The sequence below is a fragment of the Salvelinus fontinalis genome, chromosome 1, assembly GCF_029448725.1.
Source record: "Salvelinus fontinalis isolate EN_2023a chromosome 1, ASM2944872v1, whole genome shotgun sequence".
In the NCBI taxonomy this organism is placed as follows: domain Eukaryota; kingdom Metazoa; phylum Chordata; class Actinopteri; order Salmoniformes; family Salmonidae; genus Salvelinus; species Salvelinus fontinalis.
This window is the reverse complement of record NC_074665.1, coordinates 5,442,880-5,470,379: the sequence shown is the minus strand read 5'-3', so window position 1 is coordinate 5,470,379 and position 27,500 is coordinate 5,442,880. Positions and strand designations below refer to the sequence as shown.

Genomic DNA, 27,500 nt, shown 5'->3' with positions numbered 1-27,500 from the left:
GGAAGAGGGAATAGCCAACTAAAGGAAGAGGGCGGAGGGGGGAATAGCCAACTAAAGGAAGAGGGCGGAGGGGGGAATAGCCAACTAAAGGAAGAGGGAATAGCCAACTAAAGGAAGAGGGAATAGCCAACTAAAGGAAGAGGGCGGAGGGGGGAATAGCCAACTAAAGGAAGAGGGGGGAATAGCCGACTAAAGGAAGAGGGGGGAATAGCCAACTAAAGGAAGAGGGAGGAGGAGGGAATAGCCAACTAAAGGAAGAGGGAATAGCCAACTAAAGGAAGAGGGAATAGCCAACTAAAGGAAGAGGAGGGAATAGCCGACTAAAGGAAGAGGAGGGAATAGCCAACTAAAGGAAGAGGGCGGAGAGGGGAATAGCCGACTAAAGGAAGAGGGCGGAGAGGGGAATAGCCAACTAAAGGAAGAGGGCGGAGGGGGGAATAGCCAACTAAAGGAAGAGGGCGGAGAGGGGAATAGCCGACTAAAGGAAGAGGGAATAGCCGACTAAAGGAAGAGGGCGGAGGAGGGAATAGCCGACTAAAGGAAGAGGGCGGAGGAGGGAATAGCCAACTAAAGGAAGAGGGCGGAGGAGGGAATAGCCAACTAAAGGAAGAGGGCGGAGGAGGGAATAGCCAACTAAAGGAAGAGGGCGGAGAGGGGAATAGCCAACTAAAAGAAGAGGGCGGAGGGGGGAATAGCCAACTAAAAGAAGAGGGAGGAGTAGGGAATAGCCAACTAAAGGAAGAGGGAGGAGAGGGGATTAGTCATGTGTTTAATCCTAAAAATCTGAAATAAAATTATACAAATCTACAACCCTGTTCCTGGAGAGATACCCTCCTGTAGGTTTTAACTCCAACCCTGTTCCTAGAGAGATACCCTCCTGTAGGTTTTAACTCCAACCCTGTTCCTGGAGAGCTACCCTCCTGTAGGTTTTAACTCCAACCCTGTTCCTGGAGAGATACCCTCCTGTAGGTTTTAACTCCAACCCTGTTCCTGGAGAGCTACCCTCCTGTAGGTTTTAACTCCAACCCTGTTCCTGGAGAGATACCCTCCTGGAGGTTTTAACTCCAACCCTGTTCCTGGAGAGAAACCCTCCTGTAGGTTTTAACTCCAACCCTGTTCCTGGAGAGATACCCTCCTGTAGGTTTTAACTCCAACCCTGTTCCTGGAGAGATACCCTCCTGTAGGTTTTAACTCCAACCCTGTTCCTGGAGAGATACCCTCCTGTAGGTTTTAACTCCAACCCTGTTCCTGGAGAGATACCCTCCTGTAGGTTTTAACTCCAACCCTGTTCCTGGAGAGATACCCTCCTGTAGGTTTTAACTCCAACCCTGTTCCTGGAGAGATACCCTCCTGTAGGTTTTAACTCCAACCCTGTTCCTGGAGAGATACCCTCCTGTAGGTTTTAACTCCAACCCTGTTTCTGGAAAGATACCCTCCTGTAGGTTTTAACTCCAACCCCAGTTGTAACTAACCTGGTTCATCTTAACAACCAGCTAATTATTAGAATCAGGTTAGATCAGGCTAGATTAGGTTTGGCGTGAAAACCTAGAGGATGGTGGCGCTCCTGGAGCAGGGTTGGAGAGCCCTGCTATTGGCCAATGTAGCAGTCGACCAATAAGTTCCATTGCTCTTTCACACCGAGGATTGGTGATTATCGAGGGGGAGATTGTTAGAAGGATTTTTCAAATAGCTTACTGTGAGGAATTATAGTTTTAATATTATTATTAGCAATGGATGGTAAAAAAACAACACTCAGGCACAATGCCCCCTCAACATGAACAGGAGTGCTCAGGCACAACGCCCCCTCAACATGAACAGGAGTGCTCAGGCACAATTCCCCCTCAACATGAACAGGAGTGCTCTGGCACAACGCTCCCTCAACATGAACAGGAGTGTTCAGGCACAACGCCCCCTCAACATGAACAGGAGTGCTCTGGCACAACGCTCCCTCAACATGAACAGGAGTGCTCTGGCACAACGCTCCCTCAACATGAACAGGAGTGCTCAGGCACAATGCCCCCTCAACATGAACAGGAGTGCTCAGGCACAACGCTCCCTCAACATGTACAGGAGTGCTCAGGCACAATGCCCCCTCAACATGAACAGGAGTGCTCAGGCACAATGCCCCCTCAACATGAACAGGAGTGCTCAGGCACAATGCCCCCTCAACATGAACAGGAGTGCTCAGGCACAATGCCCCCTCAACATGTACAGGAGTGCTCAGGCACAATGCCCCCTCAACATGAACAGGAGTGCTCAGGCACAATGCCCCCTCAACATGAACAGGAGTGCTCAGGCACAACGCCCCCTCAACATGAACAGGAGTGCTCAGGCACAATGCCCCCTCAACATGAACAGGAGTGTTCAGGCACAACGCTCCCTCAACATGAACAGGAGTGCTCAGGCACAACGCTCCCTCAACATGAACAGGAGTGTTCAGGCACAACGCTCCCTCAACATGAACAGGAGTGCTCAGGCACAACGCTCCCTCAACATGAACAGGAGTGCTCAGGCACAATGCCCCCTCAACATGAACAGGAGTGCTCTGGCACAACGCTCCCTCAACATGAACAGGAGTGCTCAGGCACAATTCCCCCTCAACATGAACAGGAGTGCTCAGGCACACTGCTCCCTCAACATGAACAGGAGTGCTCAGGCACAATTCCCCCTCAACATGAACAGGAGTGCTCAGGCACACTGCTCCCTCAACATGAACAGGAGTGCTCAGGCACAATGCCACCTCAACATGAACAGGAGTGCTCAGGCACACTGCTCCCTCAACATGAACAGGAGTGCTCAGGCACAATGCCCCCTCAACATGAACAGGAGTGCTCTGGCACAACGCTCCCTCAACATGAACAGGAGTGCTCAGGCACAATTCCCCCTCAACATGAACAGGAGTGCTCAGGCACACTGCTCCCTCAACATGAACAGGAGTGCTCAGGCACAATGCCCCCTCAACATGAACAGGAGTGCTCAGGCACAATGCCCCCTCAACATGAACAGGAGTGCTCAGGCACAATGCCCCCTCAACATGAACAGGAGTGCTCCCTCAACATGAACAGGAGTGCTCCCTCAACATGAACAGGAGTGCCCCCTCAACATGAACAGGAGTGCCCCCTCAACATGAACAGGAGTGTTCAGGCACAACGCCCCCTCAACATGAACAGGAGTGCTCAGGCACACTGCTCCCTCAACATGAACAGGAGTGTTCAGGCACAACGCTCCCTCAACATGAACAGGAGTGCCCCCTCAACATGAACAGGAGTGCCCCCTCAACATGAACAGGAGTGCTCCCTCAACATGAACAGGAGTGCTCCCTCAACATGAACAGGAGTGCTCCCTCAACATGAACAGGAGTGCTCCCTCAACATGAACAGGAGTGCCCCCTCAACATGAACAGGAGTGTTCAGGCACAACGCCCCCTCAACATGAACAGGAGTGCTCAGGCACACTGCTCCCTCAACATGAACAGGAGTGTTCAGGCACAACGCTCCCTCAACATGAACAGGAGTGCCCCCTCAACATGAACAGGAGTGTTCAGGCACAACGCCCCCTCAACATGAACAGGAGTGCTCAGGCACACTGCTCCCTCAACATGTACAGGGAAACCAGATCCATGCTCATTGATCACATGGGAGAACTCCACACAAAACACAATGAAAAGAACAAATCTCGTAAAATGTGATTCTGAAAAAAAAATAAAAAAAATTCTTTCTCACAAGTGTAGCAGGAAGTGAAGTCAACAAACGTTTCCACTCCGAGAACGAGAAACGGTAAATGACTGTTATACATTAACAGAATTTATGTAACCAAACGACAAGGATTAGCGGTACATCTACTACTGGTGACATATATAAAGGTGAATTGATAATTTAAAAAATAAATAAAAAGGCAAACAATTCACACAATGAAACGATGAATGCAGAAGAATTGGCGGGAGACAGCTGAGCCGTTCTGGAAAGAGACAGGCCTGTATCTTCGCCATACACCCTCCCCCTTCTCCTTCTCCTCCTCCTCCTCCTCCTCCTTCCCCTTCCCCTTCCGCTTCTCCTTCCCCTTCTCCTTCCCCTTCTCCTTCTCCTTCTCCTTCCCCTTCCCCTTCCCCTTCCGCTTCTCCTTCCCCTTCTGCTTCTCCTTCCCCTTCCGCTTCTCCTTCCCCTTCTGCTTCTCCTTCCCCTTCTGCTTCTCCTTCCCCTTCCGCTTCCCCTTCCCCTTCCGCTTCTCCTTCCCCTTCCGCTTCTCCTTCCCCTTCCGCTTCTCCTTCCCCTTCCCCTTCTCCTTCCCCTTCCCCTTCTCCTTCTCCTTCTCCTTCCCCTTCCCCTTCTCCTTCCCCTTCTCCTTCCCCTGCCCCTGCCCCTTCCCCTTCCCCTTCCCCTGCCCCTTCTCCTTCTCCTTCTCCTTCCCCTTACCCTTACCCTTACCCTTACCCTTACCCTTACCCTTCCCCTTCCCCTTCCCCTTCTCCTTCTCCTTCTCCTTCTCCTTCCCCTTCCCCTTCCCCTTCCCCTTCCCCTTCCCCTTCTAGTCTCAACATTTTAAATGATACTCAAGACACCAAACACATAAAAGAGATGTAATTCCACTGACAGCCGCGACTCAATAATCAGCGATGTGCCGCGGGCTTCTCAAATAGGGAAAGGCCTACGAGCCTGTGATCTGAAACAATCCACAGATATTACTTTAAGAAGCTTATGACACTCCATTCCTCTGTGGCCAAGTCTCGTGAAGTATTTAGAAATATTTATTTATTTATGTATAGACAGGAGTAATTACATAATCTCAGTTTATGCATTTCCATGTACTTCCTTATTGGACCCCCACTATGTCATGTCTCTCCTGTTCTATTGGACCCACCACTATGTCATATCTCTCCTGTTCTATTGGACCCCCCACTATGTCATTTCTCTCCTGTTCTATTGGACCCCCCACTGTGTCATCTCTCTCCTGTTCTATTAGACCCCCCACTATGTCATCTCTCTCCTGTTCTATTAGACCCCCCACTATGTCATTTGTCTCCTGTTCTATTAGACCCCCCACTATGTCATCTCTCTCCTGTTCTATTGGACCCACCACTATGTCATCTCTCTCCTGTTCTATTAGACCCACCACTATGTCATCTCTCTCCTGTTCTATTGGACCCCCCACTATGTCATCTCTCTCCTGTTCTATTAGACCCCCCACTATGTCATTTGTCTCCTGTTCTATTAGACCCCCCCACTATGTCATCTCTCTCCTGTTCTATTAGACCCCCACTATGTCATCTCTCTCCTGTTCTATTGGACCCCCCACTATGTCACGTCTCTCCTGTTCTATTAGACCCCCCACTATGTCATTTCTCTCCTGTTCTATTAGACCCTCCACTATGTCATGTCTCTCCTGTTCTATTAGACCCACCACTATGTCATCTCTCTCCTGTTCTATTAGACCCCCCACTATGTCATCTCTCTCCTGTTCTATTAGACCCACCACTATGTCATTTGTCTCCTGTTCTATTAGACCCCCCCACTATGTCATCTCTCTCCTGTTCTATTAGACCCCCCACTATGTCATCTCTCTCCTGTTCTATTGGACCCCCCACTATGTCATCTCTCTCCTGTTCTATTGGACCCACCACTATGTCATCTCTCTCCTGTTCTATTAGACCCACCACTATGTCATCTCTCTCCTGTTCTATTAGACCCCCCACTATGTCATCTCTCTCCTGTTCTATTAGACCCACCACTATGTCATATCTCTCCTGTTCTATTGGACCCCCCACTATGTCATCTCTCTCCTGTTCTATTAGACCCACCACTATGTCACCTCTCTCCTGTTCTATTGGACCCACCACTATGTCATCTCCCTCCTGTTCTATTAGACCCACCACTATGTCATCTCCCTCCTGTTCTATTAGACCCCCCACTATGTCATCTCTCTCCTGTTCTATTGGACCCCCCACTATGTCATCTCCCTCCTGTTCTATTGGACCCCCCACTATGCCATTTCTCTCCTGTTCTATTGGACCCCCCACTATGTCATCTCCCTCCTGTTCTATTGGACCCCCCACTATGCCATTTCTCTCCTGTTCTATTGGACCCCCCACTATGTCATCTCCCTCCTGTTCTATTGGACCCCCCACTATGTCATTTCTCTCCTGTTCTATTGGACCCCCCACTATGCCATTTCTCTCCTGTTCTATTGGACCCCCATTATGACATTTCTCTCCAGTTCTATTGGTTGTCATAATAACGTTCTATGGTTGTCCAGAAGCCAAAGGAACAATCCTCGTCACATCAACCCATCCTAGGTGTTGCATCTTCAGATTCCCCCTCTTTCTAAGAATCTAACAGATCTTTACATCTCTTTCACATATGGAACAACTATCAGGTGTGCTCTGTTTAGAATGGTGTTTTCCCAGATGTGCTCTGGTTAGAATGGTGTTTTCCCAGATGTGCTCTGGTTAGAATGGTGTTTCCCAGGTGTGCTCTGGTTAGAATGGTGTTTTCCCAGGTGTGCTCTGGTTAGAATGGTGTTTTCCCAGGTGTGCTCTGGTTAGAATGGTGTTTTCCCAGGTGTGCTCTGGTTAGAATGGTGTTTTCCCAGGTGTGCTCTGGTTAGAATGGTGTTTTCCCAGGTGTGCTCTGTTTAGAATGGTGTTTTCCCAGGTGTGCTCTGTTTAGAATGGTGTTTTCCCAGATGTGCTCTGGTTAGAATGGTGTTTTCCCAGATGTGCTCTGGTTAGAATGGTGTTTCCCAGGTGTGCTCTGGTTAGAATGGTGTTTTCCCAGGTGTGCTCTGGTTAGAATGGTGTTTCCCAGGTGTGCTCTGGTTAGAATGGTGTTTTCCCAGGTGTGCTCTGGTTAGAATGGTGTTTTCCCAGGTGTGCTGGGTGTGCTCTGTTTAGAATGGTGTTTTCCCAGGTGTGCTCTGTTTAGAATGGTGTTTCCCCAGGTGTGCTCTGTTTAGAATGGTGTTTTCCTGCAAATATAATTTTGGTAATTGATTGAAAATGAAGGTTTATTGTCTGCTTCATTACATGAGTTGCATGTTCTGTTGAGATGCATTACCATCCTCTAAATGTTCTGTTGAGATGCATTACCGTCCTCTAAATGTTCTGTTGAGGTGCATTACCATCCTCTAAATGTTCTGTTGAGGTGCATTACCATCCTCTAAATGTTCTGTTGAGGTGCATTACCATCCTCTAAATGTTCTGTTGAGGTGCATTACCATCCTCTAAATGTTCTGTTGAGGTGCATTACCATCCTCTAAATGTTCTGTTGAGGTGCATTACCATCCTCTAAATGTTCTGTTGAGGTGCATTACCATCCTCTAAATGTTCTGTTGAGGTGCATTACCATCCTCTAAATGTTCTGTTGAGATGCATTACCGTCCTCTAAATGTTCTGTTGAGATGCATTACCGTCCTCTAAATGTTCTGTTGAGATGCATTACCATCCTCTAAATGTTCTGTTGAGGTGCATTACCATCCTCTAAATGTTCTGTTGAGATCCATTACCGTCCTCTAAATGTTCTGTTGAGATCCATTACCATCCTCTAAATGTTCTGTTGAGATGCATTACCATCCTCTAAATGTTCTGTTGAGATGCATTACCATCCTCTAAATGTTCTGTTGAGATGCATTACCGTCCTCTAAATGTTCTGTTGAGATGCATTACCATCCTCTAAATGTTCTGTTGAGATGCATTACCGTCCTCTAAATGTTCTGTTGAGATGCATTACCATCCTCTAAATGTTCTGTTGAGATGCATTACCATCCTCTAAATGTTCTGTTGAGGTGCATTACCATCCTCTAAATGTTCTGTTGAGGTGCATTACCATCCTCTAAATGTTCTGTTGAGGTGCATTACCATCCTCTAAATGTTCTGTTGAGGTGCATTACCATCCTCTAAATGTTCTGTTGAGGTGCATTACCATCCTCTAAATGTTCTGTTGAGGTGCATTACCATCCTCTAAATGTTCTGTTGAGGTGCATTACCATCCTCTAAATGTTCTGTTGAGGTGCATTACCATCCTCTAAATGTTCTGTTGAGGTGCATTACCATCCTCTAAATGTTCTGTTGAGATGCATTACCATCCTCTAAATGTTCTGTTGAGATGCATTACCATCCTCTAAATGTTCTGTTGAGATCCATTACCATCCTCTAAATGTTCTGTTGAGATGCATTACCATCCTCTAAATGTTCTGTCGAGATCCATTACCATCCTCTAAATGTTCTGTTGAGATGCATTACCATCCTCTAAATGTGATTTCTGTCATTCTGAGAACCGTGGGTACACACCCTAATGGGTTACACACCCAATGCATTATGGGTCTGGTAAATTTCTCAAACGACCGGTAAATTAAAATCTTCCCAGTCATGTTGTCCGGCGCCACATTTTCCTAACAGAAACCCTGACACACTTCCTACACACACAGTTCCTACACACACTTCCTACACACACACTTCCTACACACACACACACACACACACTTCCTACACACACTTCCTACACTTCCTACACACACACACACTTCCTACACACACACACACTTCCTACACACACACACACTTCCTACACACACACACACTTCCTACACACACACACACTTCCTACACACACACACTTCCTACACACACACACTTCCTACACACACACACTTCCTACACACACACACACACACACACACACACACACACACACACACACACACACACACACACACACACACACACACACACACACACTTCCTGTGTGTTGTCTGGCACATTCACCCAGTTCTCTAGGAGCTGGTTCCCTACCACTCCCCTTGGCCCTAGACGTTTAATATTTGCAGATCTGAAGGGTAGAAGGACTACCGACTATAAAAGTACGCCGAAACCATATTGCTTACACCTTACAGATCTGCAGAAGAGAAGGACTAGGGCCAACGGGGAGGGGTAGGGAGTGATTTGGAAGTGGCTGTAAACCCGTGGTGATCTTACAATAACAATAACAAAATAATTTCTGGGTCACAATTAAGCACTTTACTGTGATTGTTTTCAATTAAAATTCTAAAAAAAAATAAATGTGCTTTTTAAGCAATAATTTTGCTAGGCCTGTCTGGGAGTGGTCTGAGTGGGGGACACTAACAACTAGCTCTTATTGGCAGAGAGGTATGGATAGGGTTGCACAGCGTCGGAAATTTTCCGTGGGAAGTTAAGCTCGGGAATTTGGGTAATTTTGCTTAAATTCATCAAAAAAAAGTTTGCTTATAACAGTGAACCTTTTTTTTGTGGGATACACATAAGGCAATTCTAGGTCTTGTGGCATATATTGGTTAAACTATTCCCAATTCAATGGAATTGCAACCCTCTGCATGCAGAGTGCATTCTTCCATCACATGTACAGCTGATTCTCAGGATCTTGCACACGAATGAGATGCTATTAGGCCCACACTACTACACTGTCTGAGCCAAGGACTACATACTTTTTGGTAAGTTTTGATTACAATACTGGGTGGGGTGAATATATTTTATATGACATACATTATTTTTTGTTAACTAGTAAATAGTAGCCTACAGTAAAGTGTGTTTAAATCCTTTCTAAGTTGTTAACAATTTCTGCTAGTTAGTTTTTGCTACCATGTGGGTGTTAGCTTGCTTAAACCTGCTAACTGAGGAGTGTTAATTCACCTGTTTCCATACATGTTTCATTTTAAAACATTTATCTTACAAAGGAGTTGTTTACTCTAACTGCTTAACTATTTCTCCGTACATGGAATTGTATTTTTGTTCTTTTTTTCCTCATCTTTACAGGAAAAAGCCACGGCCACTATCTGATGTGTGGAGACATTTCACTGCAGCTAATGTAGAAGGAAAAGCTGTGTACATTTGCAAATACTGTGCCAAATCATACGTGATGAATGCAACAAAGATGCAGACTAATCTGGCCAAGGGCATAAAGTTCCCTCAGCGCTCACGACAAGCAACCTCTGACAAAAGTCCCTCTACTTCTATTCGAGGTGAAAATGATGAATCAGACACCTTATCAATAGCAACAGCTCTGGCGAAGTACACTTCCAAGCAAGGGCTTTGGGATGGAGATGCAATATGGCAGTCGTGCCAACATATCTCATCAGCCACCTGGTGGAAGGGACTTTGTGGATCTGAGGCTCTTTCCCCTGTTGCCTCCATCATCCTCCAAATCCCACCAACATCAGCCGCCTCAGAGCGCAACTGGTCCTTGTTTGGGAACACACACACCAAAGCATGCAATAGGCCGACCAATACAAGGGTTGAAAAACTGGTGACCATCCGGGGAAATCTGAGTCTTTTTGAGCCTAACAAGGAGCCATCCTCAACAAGGTTGTAAAGTGACAGTGAAGATGAGGCCTCAAAGTCTGATGTTCAAGAGGTGGACATTGAGGAGATCCAGGAAGAAGACATGGAAGCCTGAGAGGAAGACAACCAAAGCTTTAGTTTCTAGACTATAATTTTACAGACGTTGAAAACGTTTGGGGATCAATTCAATATTCCCTTTCTTTTGTTGTTCAGTGAAATCATCCCATGTGAAGAGTCAACTCATTTAATTAAAGTTCAATTCGTAAGTAAATATATATATATTTTCTATTGGAAGGGTTTAATCATTTGCAATTATGTCTACTTATGATAAGGTGAAAGGTTTATGTTTCTGTCTCCATATGATATGGTAAATATATCCAATGCAAAAAAACATCTACATTTAAATGGTATTAATATTAATTTGCATATAATTCTGTTAATTCCCATATATTCCCGTTAATTCCCACGGAAAGTTTCCACCTCTGAACATTCCCCCAAAATGTGCAACCCTAGGTATGGAACTCTCTGTTATTGGTCTATTAACTAATTTACCGCCTTTGATGTCACCAGGCAGGCCAAAACTCCATCCCACCAAAGCAGGCTGTCCTGAACCTTGAAGACACCACTCAACGCTCCACTGCTCTGATGCTGCTGAGTGTTAATATCCTGTTTGTATCTGGTTTGAGTATGCATGACCCGTAACTACAGCCCATCTGACCAAATAGACATGACCCCTAACTACAGCCCGTCGGACCAAATAGACATGACCCCTAACTTCAGCCTGTCGTACCAAATACACATGACCCCTAACTACAGCCCGTCGGACCAAATAGACCTGACCCCTAACTACAGCCCGTCGGACCAAATACACATGACCCCTAACTACAGCCCGTCGGACCAAATAGACCTGACCCCTAACTACAGCCCGTCGGACCAAATAGACCTGACCCCTAACTACAGCCCGTCGGACCAAATACACATGACCCCTAACTACAGCCCGTCGGACCAAATAGACCTGACCCCTAACTACAGCCCGTCGGACCAAATAGACATGACCCCTAACTACAGCCCTAACTACAGCCCGTCGGACCAAATAGACCTGACCCCTAACTACAGCCCGTCGGACCAAATAGACATGACCCCTAACTACAGCCCTAACTACAGCCCATCGGACCAAATAGACATGACCCCTAACTACAGCCCCGTCGGACCAAATAGACATGACCCCCTAACTACAGCCCCGTCGGACCAAATAGACATGACCCTCTAACTACAGCCCATCAGACCAAATAGACATGACCCCTAACTACAGCCCGTCGGACCAAATAGACATGACCCCCTAACTACAGCCCTAACTACAGCCCGTCGGACCAAATAGACATGACCCCCTAACTACAGCCCTAACTACAGCCCGTCGGACCAAATAGACATGACCCCTAACTACAGCCCGTCGGACCAAATAGACATGACCCCTAACTACAGCCCATCGGACCAAATAGACATGACCCCTAACTACAGCCCATCAGACCAAATAGACATCAGCCCTAACTACAGCCCGTCGGACCAAATAGACATGACCCCTAACTACAGCCCGTCGGACCAAATAGACATGACCCCTAACTACAGCCCATCAGACCAAATAGACATGACCCCTAACTACAGCCCTAACTACAGCCCGTCGGACCAAATAGACATGACCCCTAACTACAGCCCGTCGGACCAAATAGACATGACCCCTAACTACAGCCCATCGGACCAAATAGACATGACCCCTAACTACAGCCCATCAGACCAAATAGACATGACCCCTAACTACAGCCCTAACTACAGCCCGTCGGACCAAATAGACTAGACCCCTAACTACAGCCCGTCGGACCAAATAGACATGACCCCTAACTACAGCCCGTCGTACCAAATAGACATGACCCCTAACTACAGCCCGTCGGACCAAATAGACATGACCCCTAACTACAGCCCATCAGACCAAATAGACATGACCCCTAACTACAGCCCTAACTACAGCCCGTCGGACCAAATAGACATGACCCTCTAACTACAGCCCGTCGGACCAAATAGACATGACCCCCTAACTACAGCCCTAACTACAGCCCGTCGGACCAAATAGACATGACCCCTAACTACAGCCCGTCGGACAAAATAGACATGACCCCCTAACTACAGCCCGTCGGACCAAATAGACATGACCCTCTAACTACAGCCCGTCGGACCAAATAGACATGACCCCCTAACTACAGCCCGTCGGACCAAATAGACATGACCCCTAACTACAGCCCTAACTACAGCCCGTCGGACCAAATAGACATGACCCCTAACTACAGGCCATCGGACCAAATAGACATGACCCCCCTAACTACAGCCCGTCGGACCAAATAGACATGACCCCCTAACTACAGCCCGTCTGACCAAATAGACATGACCCCCTAACTACATACAGCCTGTCGGACCAAATCAGCCTCGAACACAGTGAAAAGCACTTGGCTGATGGAACTCCGAACAGTATCAAAAGAGTTAAAGTTTGCCACGAGCTACAGAGAAGTCAACCAACCAGCTTCTAGCCTCTCTCATCTTAAAGGAAAGAGGATGACAATACAGAAGCATCTATTCAGAAATATCTCAGACACATCCTTTATACCCGCGACAGCAAAATGAATGGTGGTGGGGTTTTTTTACGCTTCTTTTTCCACGATAAAAACAGCTTTTAGAGGGTATACTGTAAGATCTATTCCTACACAGGGACTAGGCATGCACATATACATTGTATAAATACATTAAAACACGCACGCCATTACTTTGTGTTGCCTCTGGGAAGAGACGGGAAATGAAAGAGACGGGTTTCTTTATTCTTGTGACAGACCTACTGCCTCAGGGTGTCCCCCTTCATCTTTTACACGACAAGAATCAAGAGGGTTTCTGGGATCTTCTATTGTGATGTGTGCACCGAAGTGAGCCTTAAGGAACATAAACAATTATTGAAATTCAGCAGATTATTTTTTGTAAAAAGCTACGAAAATCACCACATAGTGATTTGGTGGATTCAAGGCATTAGAGTTTTAAAAAACACACAACATGTTTGTGAGATATTAGAATATTGTAGCTGGCAACTCAAGCCAACAGCCACCTCATCATTATCTCCCTACAGTCCAGTGGTGCTCGTCAGGTATATTTTCAGATGGTGTCAACATAATGACATTTTCATGCATTTTGGAGTAGAATTTCTCATCAGGATCTTCCTCAAATTTGGTGGGGGTGGGGGGGGTGAATTCTCAGAACCAGATCAGAACTTGAATGTGTGCAGAACCTCAAGAAAATCTCTAGTAGTAAGATAAAAGACCTCCCTCTTAAACTCAAGCTAACAGCACTAAAGCATATTCTCCCACAGTCTTCTGTCTATTATCTCTGTCACTACAGCCAGTGGTGGGAAAATCTACTATTTGGACCCACCATGATTTTAAAAATAATAATAATAATTGTTCTCCATGTTTGTGCTACATTTAAGCTAAAGTCAACAGAGCATGTCTCGTCGTTCTCATATCCTTTATTGTGTCAGTTTATGCAAGATATTTAGGGAATGGAGTGAGACATTCCGGGTTATTGTGAGGGTTTTCATGACAGACACTTCTGCGTTCAGTCACGGATCTAACATTGAGTGGAGAGGGAGGACTGTTGTGTCCTAACCTGTCAGGGAGGATTTCTTCTTGTTTCAAATTGTTTTTGATATATTTTACAGGGATATTGGTGTGGAATGATAATCCGAAGGCTTCTGTCATTTTATAACTTTATCTAACAATTTATATGTTCACCATTTTGTTTTTTTCAGAAATATCTGGTTTATAATTATTTAGTTGGGAACTGAATAGTAACTTTACAGCTATTTACTTTCCCCCTCCCTTTTTTTTATCCATCAAACTGGTATTCACATCAACACAGATGGCTCATGGCTAATTTAGTGACCATTTCCTGTTATCTGAGGGGCTCTAATGAGCCAAATAAGAGAATTAAATGTCTCGACTTATTACGGAGAAATCAAGGTGACATTGCTCTATTGCAAGAGACATCTTTTTAACGGGTGGTGTTCATAGACTTCAAAAACTACTACAAACTGGCAGCTGCTTCCTGCTTCTAAATCTAAAATGGGTGCTTATTCTACATAAACCCAACCTGGAAATGAAAAACTGGGCAGATCTAGTTATGTACAGGGCATTTGGAAAGTATTCAGACCCCTTGACTTTTTCCACAGTTTGTTACGTTACAGCCTTATTCTACAATGGATGGAGAGAAAAAAAATCCTCATCAATCTTCACACAATATCACATGACGACAGTGAAAACAGGTTTATAGAAATTTTGGCAAATGTATTAAAAATAAAAAAAAACAGACATACCTTATTTACATAAGTATTCAGACCCTTTGATATGAGACTCAACATTGAGCTCAGGTGCAACCTGTTTCCATTGATCATCCTTGAGATGTTTCTACAACTTGATTGGACTACACCTGTGGTAAATTAAATTGATTGGACATGATTTGGAAAGGCACCCACCTGTCTATATAAGGTCCCACAGTTGACAGTGCATGTCAGAGCAAAAACCAAGCCATGAGGTCGAAGGAATTATCCGTAGAGCTCCGAGACAGGATTGTGTCGAGGCACAGATCTGGGGAAGGTTACCAAAAACTGTCTGCAGCATTGAAGGTCCCCAAGAACACAGCGGCCTCCATCATTCTTAGATGGAAGAAGTTTGGAACCACCAAGACTCTTCCTAGAGCTGGCCGCCCGGACAAACTGAGCAATCTGGGGAGAAGGGCCACAGTCAGGGTCAGTCTGACAGTGCTCCAGAGATCCTCTGTGGAGATGGGAGAACCTTCCAGAAGGACAAACATCTCTGCAGCACTCCTCCAATCAGATGTTTATGGTAGAGTGGCCACACTGAAGCCACTCCTCAGTAAAAGGCACATGACATCCCGCTTGGAGTTTGCCAAAAGGCACCTAAAGGACACTCAGAACATGAGAAACAAGATTCTCTGGTCTGATGAAACCAAGATCGAAATCTTTGTCCTGAATGCCAAGCGTCACGTCTGGAGGAAACCTTGCACCATCCCTACGGTGAAGCATGGTGGTGGCAACATCATGCTGTGGGGATGTTATTCAGAGGCAGGGACTGGGAGACTAGTCAGGATCGAGGGAAAGATGAATGGAGTAAAGTACAGAGAGATCCTTGATGAAAACTTGCTCCAGAGTACTCAGAACCTCAGACTGGGGTGAAGGTTCACCTTCAAACAGGACAACGACCCTAAGTACACTCCCAAGACATGTCATCATCAAGTCTAAGTAGCAGAGCAGGAAAACACCAAAGTTGTTCTCATAATATCACATCAGTCATTGATTCTGTCTCCCGTTACTACGCCAACAGAACTCCCATTGACTCCTAAAAAAAAGCACGACCTTTCATTGGCTGAACTCCTGTCTGGTCTGAGACTCCTATGAAAGCATTACTTTTCATTGGCTGTCTGGTCTGAGACTTCTATAAAAGCATGACTTTTCATTGGCTGCCGAGGCCCTGTCTGGTCTGAGACTTCTATAAAAGCATGACTTTTCATTGGCTGCCGAGGCCCTGTCTGGTCTGAGACTTCTATAAAAGCATGACTTTTCATTGGCTGAACCCCTGTCTGCTATGAGACTTGTTGGTCCTCTCTCTTCCTGCAGCATGTCCCCTATATTCATTTAGCAGTGGTGGCCTAAATATTTCTGCCCGAGATGCCCTTTTAAATGGACAGTGCGAGATTTAGCAAATTATGGAAGTTCCTAACTAGCGTTAGTGCAACTGTTAACTAGCATGCTGTTCCCATAGACTTCCAGTCATTGAGCGAACGCTAGTTAATAAAACTAACTTCATTTCAAACTGCACACAAAGTCATCAACAACGGTTCATCTGACTTTGGGTCGCTAGAAAATGGGCTTAATTACCAAAAATATAACACTATCCCTTTTAAGATCAGAGTGACAAGTTACAACTTTGGGTATTTGGAACAAACAGACTGGGCTTTGAGCCAACAGCCACCTCATCATCATCTCCCTACAGTCCAGTGGTGCTCGTCAGGTATATTTTCAGATGCTGTCAACATAATGACATTTTCATGCATTTTGGAGTAGAATGTCTTTTTAAAAAGTCACCAGAAGTGACCTTCTCAGTCATTCCATAAAAATAAAACAATTCTGTACATTTGCAGCCACTGTTGAAAAAAAAGAAATCAGAGGGGAAACTGTCTCGCTCTCCCTCTTTCTACCCCACTCTCACTCTATCCTTTGCACTCTCTTCGCTTCCACCCTTCGCGCTCTCTCTTCGCTTCCACCCTTCGCGCTCTCTCTTCGCTTCCACCCTTTGCGCTCTCTCTTCGAATCCACCCTTCGTGTTCTCTCTTCGATTCCATCCTTCGCTTCCACCCTTCACGCTCTCTCTCCGCCTCCACCCTTCGCGCTCTCTCTTCGCCTCCACCCTTCGCGCTCTCTCTTCGCTTCCACCCTTCGCGCTCTCTCTTCGCTTCCACCCTTCGCTCTCTCTCTTCGCTTCCACCCTTCGCTCTCTCTCTTCGCTTCCACCCTTCGCTCTCTCTCTTCGCTTCCATCCTTCGCTCTCTCTCTTCGCTTCCATCCTTCGCTCTCTCTCTTCGCTTCCATCCTTCGCTCTCTTCGCTTCCATCCTTCGCTCTCTCTCTCTCCCTCCATCCTTCGCTCTCTCTCTCTCTCCCTCCATCCTTCGCTCTCTCTCTCCCTCCATCCTTCGCTCTCCCTCTCCCTCCATACTTCGCTCTCCCTCTCCCTCCATACTTCGCTCTCTCTCTCTCCCTCCATCCTTCTCTCTCCCTCTCTCCCTCCATCCTTCGCTCTCTCCCTCTCTCCCTCCATCCTTCGCTCTCTCCCTCTCTCCCTCCATCCTTCGCTCTCTCCCTCTCTCCCTCCATCCTTCGCTCTCTCCCTCTCTCCCTCCATCCTTCGCTCTCTCCCTCTCTCCCTCCATCCTTCGCTCTCTCCCTCTCTCCCTCCATCCTTCGCTCTCCCTCCATCCTTCTCCCTTTCCTTGCCAGCACTGCATAGTTAGTGTGAGTCTGGGAGCAGAGAGAGACAGTCTAGTCAGACTCCCTTGTTGGCTTTCTTTCTTGCCCTCTCTTGCTTTCTCTCATACCCCTCTTCCTCCCTCTCTCTTTCCCTCTGCCAGCTCTGCTCAGTTAATCCATCTCCATTTATGAGCGAGACATAAAGGAGAAACTCTAAACTAACAAAATAGAACTGCTCCATTGAAAAAAAATACTAGTTGTTTTTAGTGGTTGAAAGGCAACGTGAGGAGACGTCACACTTTGAGAACAAGGACAATAGGTCTACATAGTGAAATGTCACCAGCAGGCTAATGCACAACAGATAATACAACTTCTTTCAATTTTGGAGGACTCCAAGAAACTGGGTCTTGAGAAGGGGCCTGTCGGTCCCGCTGAGGAGGAATACTGCCCAGCCCCTGGCTGCCTCCCAAACGTAACCCTATTCCCTATATAGTGCACTACATCTGACCAGAACCAATAGGGTGTCACTACATCTGACCAGAACCAATAGGGTGCCATTTGCGTCACAAATCCCCCACATGACCTCTCATGTACCCTCCCTCAGCTACATAAGAGACGACATGACTCAGTCAGTGACTTAGTCAGCTACATAAGAGATCAAATGGCACACAATTTACTGATTTACTGATTTAGACCTGGGACACCAGGTGGGTGATTCACCTCTAACCAGGTACGGATTTAGACCTGGGACACCAGGTGGGTGATTCCCCTCTAATCAGGGACTGATTTAGACCTGGGACACCAGGTGGGTGATTCTCCTCTAACCAGGTACTGATTTAGACCTGGGACACCAGGTGGGTGATTCCCCTCTAATCAGGGACGGATTTAGACCTGGGACACCAGGTGGGTACAATTAATTATCAAGTAGAACAGAAAACTAGCAGACTCCGGACCTCGTAGGGTAAGAGGTGAAAGCCCCCACCCTATACAGTGCACCACTTCAGACCAGGTCTCTGGTTAAAAGCAGTGACGTTTGGAATACATCACTGTATCTGACTTACATCTGCACTCCAGAAACATTCAATCATTGCAAGTTAAGGACGCAATACGCAGAAATTCCTCCTCCATTTCCTGGTTGCTAAAATTGTAATACTTTGACTAACTTCAGTCTATGTGACAAAACAAGCAATGTAGAGAATCTAAACCGCTGTGAAATATACGTTCCATAAAAAACATTTTTTTCAGCTGTTTGTTGCTGGTGTAAAAAAACGCAAGTAAAAAAAGACGCAAAAACGAAACATAAGAACAGGAAGCATAGAAATAGCACACATAGAACAGATCTACCTCTACTCAGACTTGCTTTCAATGAGAATGACAGATCTATAACTCACATTTCTATGTGAATTTGGTCAGGTCACCAGAAAAAAGTAACATATTGCAGCTTTAAAAGCAGGCAGGTCCAAACTAACTTCTTCCTCTTCTTCAAACGTTAGGGAACACAAGGAGCTTCAAGTCTCAAAATAGGCTTTTAGTCAAATCAAAATGACTGTAAACTGAGATATTTAGACAGATGACAGAGCCCATCAACACAAGGTATTGGGAGAATGATTGTTTTACCTGAAGTACTCACTGCTGTAGAGTAAGGGTTCAGGGTACTGGTGTTCTCAGCCCAGCACCCACATCCATGATGAGCAGCCTAGAGAGGGATGGAGGGAGGGAGGGAGGGAGGGAGGGAGGGAGGGAGGGAGAGAGGAAGAAAGAAAGAGAGAGAAATAAAGAAAGAGAGAGAGAGAGGGAGAGAGGGAGGGAGAAATAAGTAGTGGACAAGGAGTAAAGTAAATACAAGTCAAAACCTCTTGCAGAGACAAGTGGCAGCATATCACTCAGTTAAATCCCTGTCCTGGACTGTCTCACCCTCCCCCAGAGGACATGGTTACTGTCCCACCCTGCCTGGGACCCAGAGGACATGGTTACTGTCCCACCCTGCCTGGGACCCAGAGGACATGGTTACTGTCCCACCCTGCCTGGGACCCAGAGGACATGGTTACTGTCCCACCCTGCCTGGGACCAAGAGGACATGGTTACTGTCCCACCCTGCCTGGGACCCAGAGGACATGGTTACTGTCCCACCCTGCCTGACACACAGAGGACATGGTTACTGACATGGTTACTGTCCCACCCTGCCTGACACCCAGAGGACATGGTTACTGTCCCTCCCTGCCTGACACCCAGAGGACATGGTTACTGTCCCACCCTGCCTGGCACCCAGAGGACATGGTTACTGTCCCCCCCTGCCTGACACCCAGAGGACATGGTTACTGTCCCACCCTGCCTGGGACTCAGAGGACATGGTTACTGACATGGTTACTGTCCCACCCTGCCTGGGACCCAGAGGACATGGTTACTGTCCCACCCTGCCTGACACCCAGAGGACATGGTTACTGTCCCACCCTGCCTGGCACCCAGAGGACATGGTTACTGACATGGTTACTGACATGGTTACTGTCCCACCCTGCCTGGGACCCAGAGGACATGGTTACTGTCCCACCCTGCCTGGGACCCAGAGGACATGGTTACTGTCCCACCCTGCCTGGCACCCAGAGGACATGGTTACTGTCCCACCCTGCCTGACACCCAGAGGACATGGTTACTGTCCCACCCTGCCTGACACCCAGAGGACATGGTTACTGTCCCACCCTGCCTGGCACCCAGAGGACATGGTTACTGTCCCACCCTGCCTGGGACCCAGAGGACATGGTTACTGTCCCACCCTGCCTGGGACCCAGAGGACATGGTTACTGTCCCACCCTGCCTGGGACCAAGAGGACATGGTTACTGTCCCACCCTGCCTGGGACCCAGAGGACATGGTTACTGTCCCACCCTGCCTGGGACCCAGAGGACATGGTTACTGTCCCACCCTGCCTGGGACTCAGAGGACATGGTTACTGTCCCACCCTGCCTGACGCCCAGAGGACATGGTTACTGTCCCACCCTGCCTGGGACCCAGAGGACATGGTTACTGTCCCACCCTGCCTGGGACCCAGAGGACATGGTTACTGACATGGTTACTGTCCCACCCTGCCTGACACCCAGAGGACATGGTTACTGTCCCACCCTGCCTGACACCCAGAGGACATGGTTACTGTCCCACCCTGCCTGACGCCCAGAGGACATGGTTACTGACCCACCCTGCCTGACGCCCAGAGGACATGGTTACTGTCCCACCCTGCCTGACACCCAGAGGACATGGTTACTGTCCCACCCTGCCTGACACCCAGAGGACATGGTTACTGTCCCACCCTGCCTGACGCCCAGAGGACATGGTTACTGTCCCACCCTGCCTGACACCCAGAGGACATGGTTACTGTCCCCCCCTGCCTGGGACCCAGAGGACATGGTTACTGACATGGTTACTGTCCCACCCTGCCTGGGACTCAGAGGACATGGTTACTGTCCCACCCTGCCTGACACCCAGAGGACATGGTTACTGTCCCACCCTGCCTGACACCCAGAGGACATGGTTACTGTCCCACCCTGCCTGACACCCAGAGGACATGGTTACTGTCCCACCCTGCCTGACACCCAGAGGACATGGTTACTGTCCCACCCTGCCTGACACCCAGAGGACATGGTTACTGTCCCACCCTGCCTGGCACCCAGAGGACATGGTTACTGACATGGTTACTGTCCCACCCTGCCTGACACCCAGAGGACATGGTTACTGTCCCACCCTGCCTGACACCCAGAGGACATGGTTACTGTCCCACCCTGCCTGACACCCAGAGGACATGGTTACTGTCCCACCCTGCCTGACACCCAGAGGACATGGTTACTGTCCCACCCTGCCTGGGACCCAGAGGACATGGTTACTGTCCCACCCTGCCTGGGACCCAGAGGACATGGTTACTGTCCCACCCTGCCTAGGACCCAGAGGACATGGTTACTGTCCCACCCTGCCTGGGACCCAGAGGACATGGTTACTGTCCCACCCTGCCTGGGACCCAGAGGACATGGTTACTGTCCCACCCTGCCTGACACCCAGAGGACATGGTTACTGTCCCACCCTGCCTGACACCCAGAGGACATGGTTACTGTCCCACCCTGCCTGACACCCAGAGGACATGGTTACTGTCCCACCCTGCCTGACGCCCAGAGGACATGGTTACTGTCCCACCCTGCCTGACACCCAGAGGACATGGTTACTGACATGGTTACTGTCCCACCCTGCCTGGGACCCAGAGGACATGGTTACTGTACCTGTCCCACCCTGCCTGGCACCCAGAGGACATGGTTACTGTAACTGTCCCACCCTGCCTGACACCCAGAGGACATGGTTACTGTCCCACCCTGCCTGACACTCAGAGGACATGGTTACTGACATGGTTACTGTCCCACCCTGCCTGACGCCCAGAGGACATGGTTACTGTCCCACCCTGCCTGACGCCCAGAGGACATGGTTACTGTCCCACCCTGCCTGACGCCCAGAGGACATGGTTACTGTCCCACCCTGCCTGGGACCCAGAGGACATGGTTACTGTCCCACCCTGCCTGGGACCCAGAGGACATGGTTACTGTCCCACCCTGCCTGACACCCAGAGGACATGGTTACTGTCCCACCCTGCCTGACACCCAGAGGACATGGTTACTGACATGGTTACTGTCCCACCCTGCCTGGCACCCAGAGGACATGGTTACTGTCCCACCCTGCCTGACACCCAGAGGACATGGTTACTGTCCCCCCCTGCCTGACGCCCAGAGGACATGGTTACTGTCCCACCCTGCCTGACGCCCAGAGGACATGGTTACTGTCCCACCCTGCCTGACACCCAGAGGACATGGTTACTGACATGGTTACTGTCCCACCCTGCCTGGCACCCAGAGGACATGGTTACTGTCCCACCCTGCCTGGCACCCAGAGGACATGGTTACTGTCCCACCCTGCCTGACACCCAGAGGACATGGTTACTGACATGGTTACTGTCCCACCCTGCCTGGCACCCAGAGGACATGGTTACTGTCCCACCCTGCCTGGCACCCAGAGGACATGGTTACTGTCCCACCCTGCCTGACGCCCAGAGGACATGGTTACTGTCCCACCCTGCCTGGCACCCAGAGGACATGGTTACTGTCCCACCCTGCCTGGGACCAAGAGGACATGGTTACTGTCCCACCCTGCCTGGGACCCAGAGGACATGGTTACTGTCCCACCCTGCCTGACGCCCAGAGGACATGGTTACTGTCCCACCCTGCCTGGCACCCAGAGGACATGGTTACTGTCATACCCTGCCTGGCACCCAGAGGACATGGTTACTTTACCTGTCCCACCCTGCCTGGCACCCAGAGGACATGGTTACTGACATGGTTACTGTCCCACCCTGCCTGGGACCCAGAGGACATGGTTACTGTCCCACCCTGCCTGACACCCAGAGGACATGGTTACTGTCCCACCCTGCCTGACACCCAGAGGACATGGTTACTGTCCCACCCTGCCTGACACCCAGAGGACATGGTTACTGTCCCACCCTGCCTGACACCCAGAGGACATGGTTACTGTCCCACCCTGCCTGGGACTCAGAGGACATGGTTACTGTCCCACCCTGCCTGGGACTCAGAGGACATGGTTACTGTCCCACCCTGCCTGACACCCAGAGGACATGGTTACTGTCCCACCCTGCCTGACACCCAGAGGACATGGTTACTGTCCCACCCTGCCTGACACCCAGAGGACATGGTTACTGTCCCACCCTGCCTGACACCCAGAGGACATGGTTACTGACATGGTTACTGTCCCACCCTGCCTGGGACCCAGAGGACATGGTTACTGTCCCACCCTGCCTGACACCCAGAGGACATGGATACTGTCCCACCCTGCCTGGGACCCAGAGGACATGGTTACTGTCCCACCCTGCCTGACACCCAGAGGACATGGATACTGTCCCACCCTGCCTGGGACCCAGAGGACATGGTTACTGACATGGTTACTGTACCTGTCCCACCCTGCCTGGGTGTTTCATGGCTAAACCCCCAGAGGACACTGCAGCTGCCACATTCCCCTCTCTGTCCACTACGATCGCTCCCACCGTGTCCAGCAACCCCGATCCATTCTCCTGAAGGGAAAAACAAGATTGGGTGACTCAGAAAGCATTCATACACCGACTCGCTGAGGAAAACAAGATCTATAAAAAGGTGAATCCTAACCTTCCATCCAAATAAACGTTTAACTTAGTCATGCCCTTGATTTCAACGGGAGACTAAGTTCAAATTCGAATCAAGCAAATGTTAGGATTCACCTTTAAAATGATCAGATAAAACATTAAATTAAATCTATTTAATTGAGTAGACATACAGTACATTTGGTTCTGTCTAACAGTTGGTCTCTTAAGCATGGTAGTGAAAATACAGGGGCTGGCAATATCCCTCTCTCCATAAAACATGAAGAAACGTGTGAACGCTATGGCCAAGGCAAACTCAATCGATCATGCTTAGTTCACAGACTTCCAGACGTTCTAAACATAGGAATGAGCATATTTTGCTCAGACATCTTTCCTTGACAACCAGACATGGGAAAATTCCTTTGAATATGGGACCCAGGTTCAACATTAATACGATCAGGAAATGATTTATCCTTCTCTCCTCTCACATTTCTCATCTGTTCATTCTCTGTTGTTCTTCTGAACAGTTTGTTTTCTTCACTGATTGGGGTTTTCTTTGGAAGGGGCTTGTTGGTGAATCGGAGCAGAGGAAAAGGCCGGTGGATGGCCTGATGAAACGCTCTTCCACAGACTCCGTCCGTCCGTCCGTCCGTCCGTCCGTCTTTGCAAAACAAACCCTGTACAGAAACACATTGTATTAAACCAGCAGTCTCCAGGGACGCCTCGCCAACAGTCTCCAGGGACGCCTCGGTCGCCAGGCGCAGTGCGCGCTGACACGGTCGCCAGGCGCAGTGCGCGCTGACACGGTCGCCAGGCGCAGTGCGCGCTGACACGGTCGCCAGGCGCAGTGCGCGCTGACACGGTCGCCAGGCGCAGTGCGCGCTGACACGGTCGCCAGGCGCAGTGCGCGCTGACACGGTCGCCAGGCGCAGTGCGCGCTGACACGGTCGCCAGGCGCAGTGCGCGCTGACACGGTCGCCAGGCGCAGTGCGCGCTGACACGGTCGCCAGGCGCAGTGCGCGCTGACACGGTCGCCAGGCGCAGTGCGCGCTGACACGGTCGCCAGGCGCAGTGCGCGCTGACACGGTCGCCAGGCGCAGTGCGCGCTGACACGGTCGCCAGGCGCAGTGCGCGCTGACACGGTCGCCAGGCGCAGTGCGCGCTGACACGGTCGCCAGGTGTACAGAAAGCGAGCTCCATACAGAAATGGTTCATTGAGATCGGTGTGGAAGAACTTGACTGGCCTGCACAGAGCCCTGAACTCAACCCCATCGAACACCTTCGGGATGAAATGGAACACAGACAGTGAGCCAGGCCTAATCGCCCAACATCAGTGCCCTACCTCTCTAATGCTCTTGTGGCTGAACGGAAGCAAGTCCCCCACAGCAATGTTCCAACATCTAGTGGAAATCCTTCCCAGAACAGTGGAGGCTGTTATAGCAGCAAAGGGGGGAACCAACTCCATATTAATGCCCACGATTTTGTAATGAGATGTTCGACTAGCAGTTGTCCACATCAGAGTATATGAGCGGAGCAAGGAGTGGAGCCCAATTTGACTGGAGCGTGGAGCGACATTCCCAAATGTTGAAGCGTCGGTCTTCTCGCCCGCTCCAATAGCGCTCACTTCACGGGCTCAGAGCATGCCCCTACCCAGCATGCATTTGTAGTCTACACGTGTGCTGCTATAGCCCCTTGAGAGAGCACTGATCCATGAGCGATGAGTGGGATTTCCAAAACGCTGGTCCACATATACTTACATGACCAAAAGTATGTCAAAAATCTATTAAAAGTAAGATTATATTAGTTATGTGCAATTCCATTTCTAAAAGTTCCACTCTTCTCTGTACGCATGGTTTTCACATGTGGAACAGGTGTTAGTATATATATATTTTTTTTAAATCAGAGAGAAATTAAAATGGAAACATTTTTATGGCTTGGCAAACACAGAGACATAATAACATTGCTGTATGAAAATCAGAACCAGACCAGATGCAATCAACATCTTTTTAATGAAATCAACACGGTTTGTTCTCTCTCCCTCTCCCTCCCCCTCTCTAACTCGGCTATATACACTGAGTACCAGTACTGTTGATGAGTAACGATAACTTGGCTATATACACTGAGTACCAGTACTGAGTTGAGTAATGATAACTAGGCTATATACACTGAGTACCAGTACTGTTGATGAGTAACGATAACTTGGCTATATACACTGAGTACCAGTACTGAGTTGATAACTAGGCTATATACACTGAGTACCAGTACTGAGTTGAGTAATGATAACTAGGCTATATACACTGAGTACCAGTACTGAGTTGAGTAATGATAACTTGGCTATATACACTGAGTACCAGTACTGAGTTGAGTAATGATAACTAGGCTATATACACTGAGTACCAGTACTGAGTTGAGTAATGATAACTAGGCTATATACACTGAGTACCAGTACTGTTGATGAGTAACGATAACTTGGCTATATACACTGAGTACCAGTACTGAGTTGAGTAATGATAACTAGGCTATATACACTGAGTACCAGTACTGAGTTGAGTAATGATAACTAGGCTATATACACTGAGTACCAGTACTAAGACGATGTGCAGGGGTACGAGGTCATTGAGGTAGATACTGTACATAACGGTAGGGGGAAAGTAACTAGGCAACAGGATAGATAATAAACAACAGCTGCAGCGTATGAGGTCCAATGCAGATAGTCTGGGTAGCTATTCGGTTACCTATTTACACAGAACAAAAAAATATTAAAAACGCAACTTTAAAAAAAAATTGAACCTTTATTTAAACTAGGTAAGTTTTGTTTACAACAAATTCTTATTTACAATGACTGCCTACCACGGACGACGCTGGGCCAATTGTGCGCCACCCTATGCACAATTGTCCATGCAACAGCCTGGAATCGACCCAGGGTCTGTAGTGACGCCTCGAGCATTGAGATGCAGCGCCTTAGACCGCTGCGCCACTCGGGAGCCCATGTAAAGTGTTTTATTTCAGGTCACGAAACATGGGGATCCTCGCAGAAATCTTCCATGTGCACAAAAAGCTTATTTATATTTTTTGTTTTTTGGGGGGGGGGGGGGGGATTTTGTTTACAACCCTGTTAGTGAATATTTCCTCTTTGCCAAAATAATCCATCCACCTGACAGGTGTCGCATATCAAGAAGCTGAATAAACAGCATGATCATTACACAGGTGCACCTTGTGCTGGGGACAAATGGCCACACTAAAATGTGCAGTTTTGTCACACAACACAATGCCACAGATGTCTCTAGTTTTGAGGGAGCGTGCAATTGGCATGCTGACTGCAGGAATATCCACCAGAGCTGTTGCCAGAGAAATGAAAGTTAATTTCTCTACCAATTTGGAAACCAGGCCAGCCCAGGACATCCACATCTGGTTTCTTCACATGCGGGATCTTCTGATGATGGTTGGCGTGGGGGGGGGTGCTGAGTACTATTTCTGTCTATAATAAAGCACTTTTGTGGGTAAAAACTCATTCTGATTGGCTGGGCCTGGCTGGCTCCCAAGTGGGTGTCCTCCCAGGCCCACCCATGGCTGCGTCCCTGCCCAGTCATGTGAAATCCATAGATTAGGGCCGAATGAATTGATTTACATTGACGGATTACCTTATATGAACTGTAACTTCATTAAAATATTAGAAATTGTTGCGTTTCTCTTTTTGTTCAGTTTAGCAGGAAGTGTGTGTGTGTGTGTGTGTGTGTGTGTAGCAGTCTTATGGCTTGGGGGTAGAAGCTGTTCAGGGTCCTGTTGGTTCCAGACTTGGTGTATTGGTACCGCTTGCCGTGTGGTAGCAGAGAAAACAGTCTTACTTGGGTGGCTGGAGTCTTTGACTAAAGCTTTCCTCTGACACCGCCTGGTATAGAGGTCCTGGATGGCAGGAAGTTGGGCCCCGGTGATGTACTGGGCCTTCCTCTGACACCGCCTGGTATAGAGGTCC

The 27,500-nt window shown here is 48.4% G+C and overlaps 1 protein-coding gene across 3 annotated transcripts in view; it reads right to left on the bottom strand.

The window, feature by feature from the left end:
- Window positions 1–27,500, bottom strand: part of tasp1 (taspase, threonine aspartase, 1) — a 123,526-nt gene that overhangs the window by 39,766 nt on the left and 56,260 nt on the right. For 2 of the 3 annotated variants that reach the window (XM_055941000.1, XM_055941083.1), the window contains 3 exons: window positions 24,016–24,204; window positions 23,363–23,482; window positions 18,992–19,070 (listed from right to left, as the gene is read on the bottom strand). In XM_055941000.1, coding sequence (XP_055796975.1) covers window positions 18,992–19,070; window positions 23,363–23,482; window positions 24,016–24,204 — 388 coding nt within the window. The remainder of the gene's footprint in view (window positions 1–18,991; window positions 19,071–23,362; window positions 23,483–24,015; window positions 24,205–27,500) is intronic. The other variant, XM_055941155.1, reaches the window with a different exon arrangement.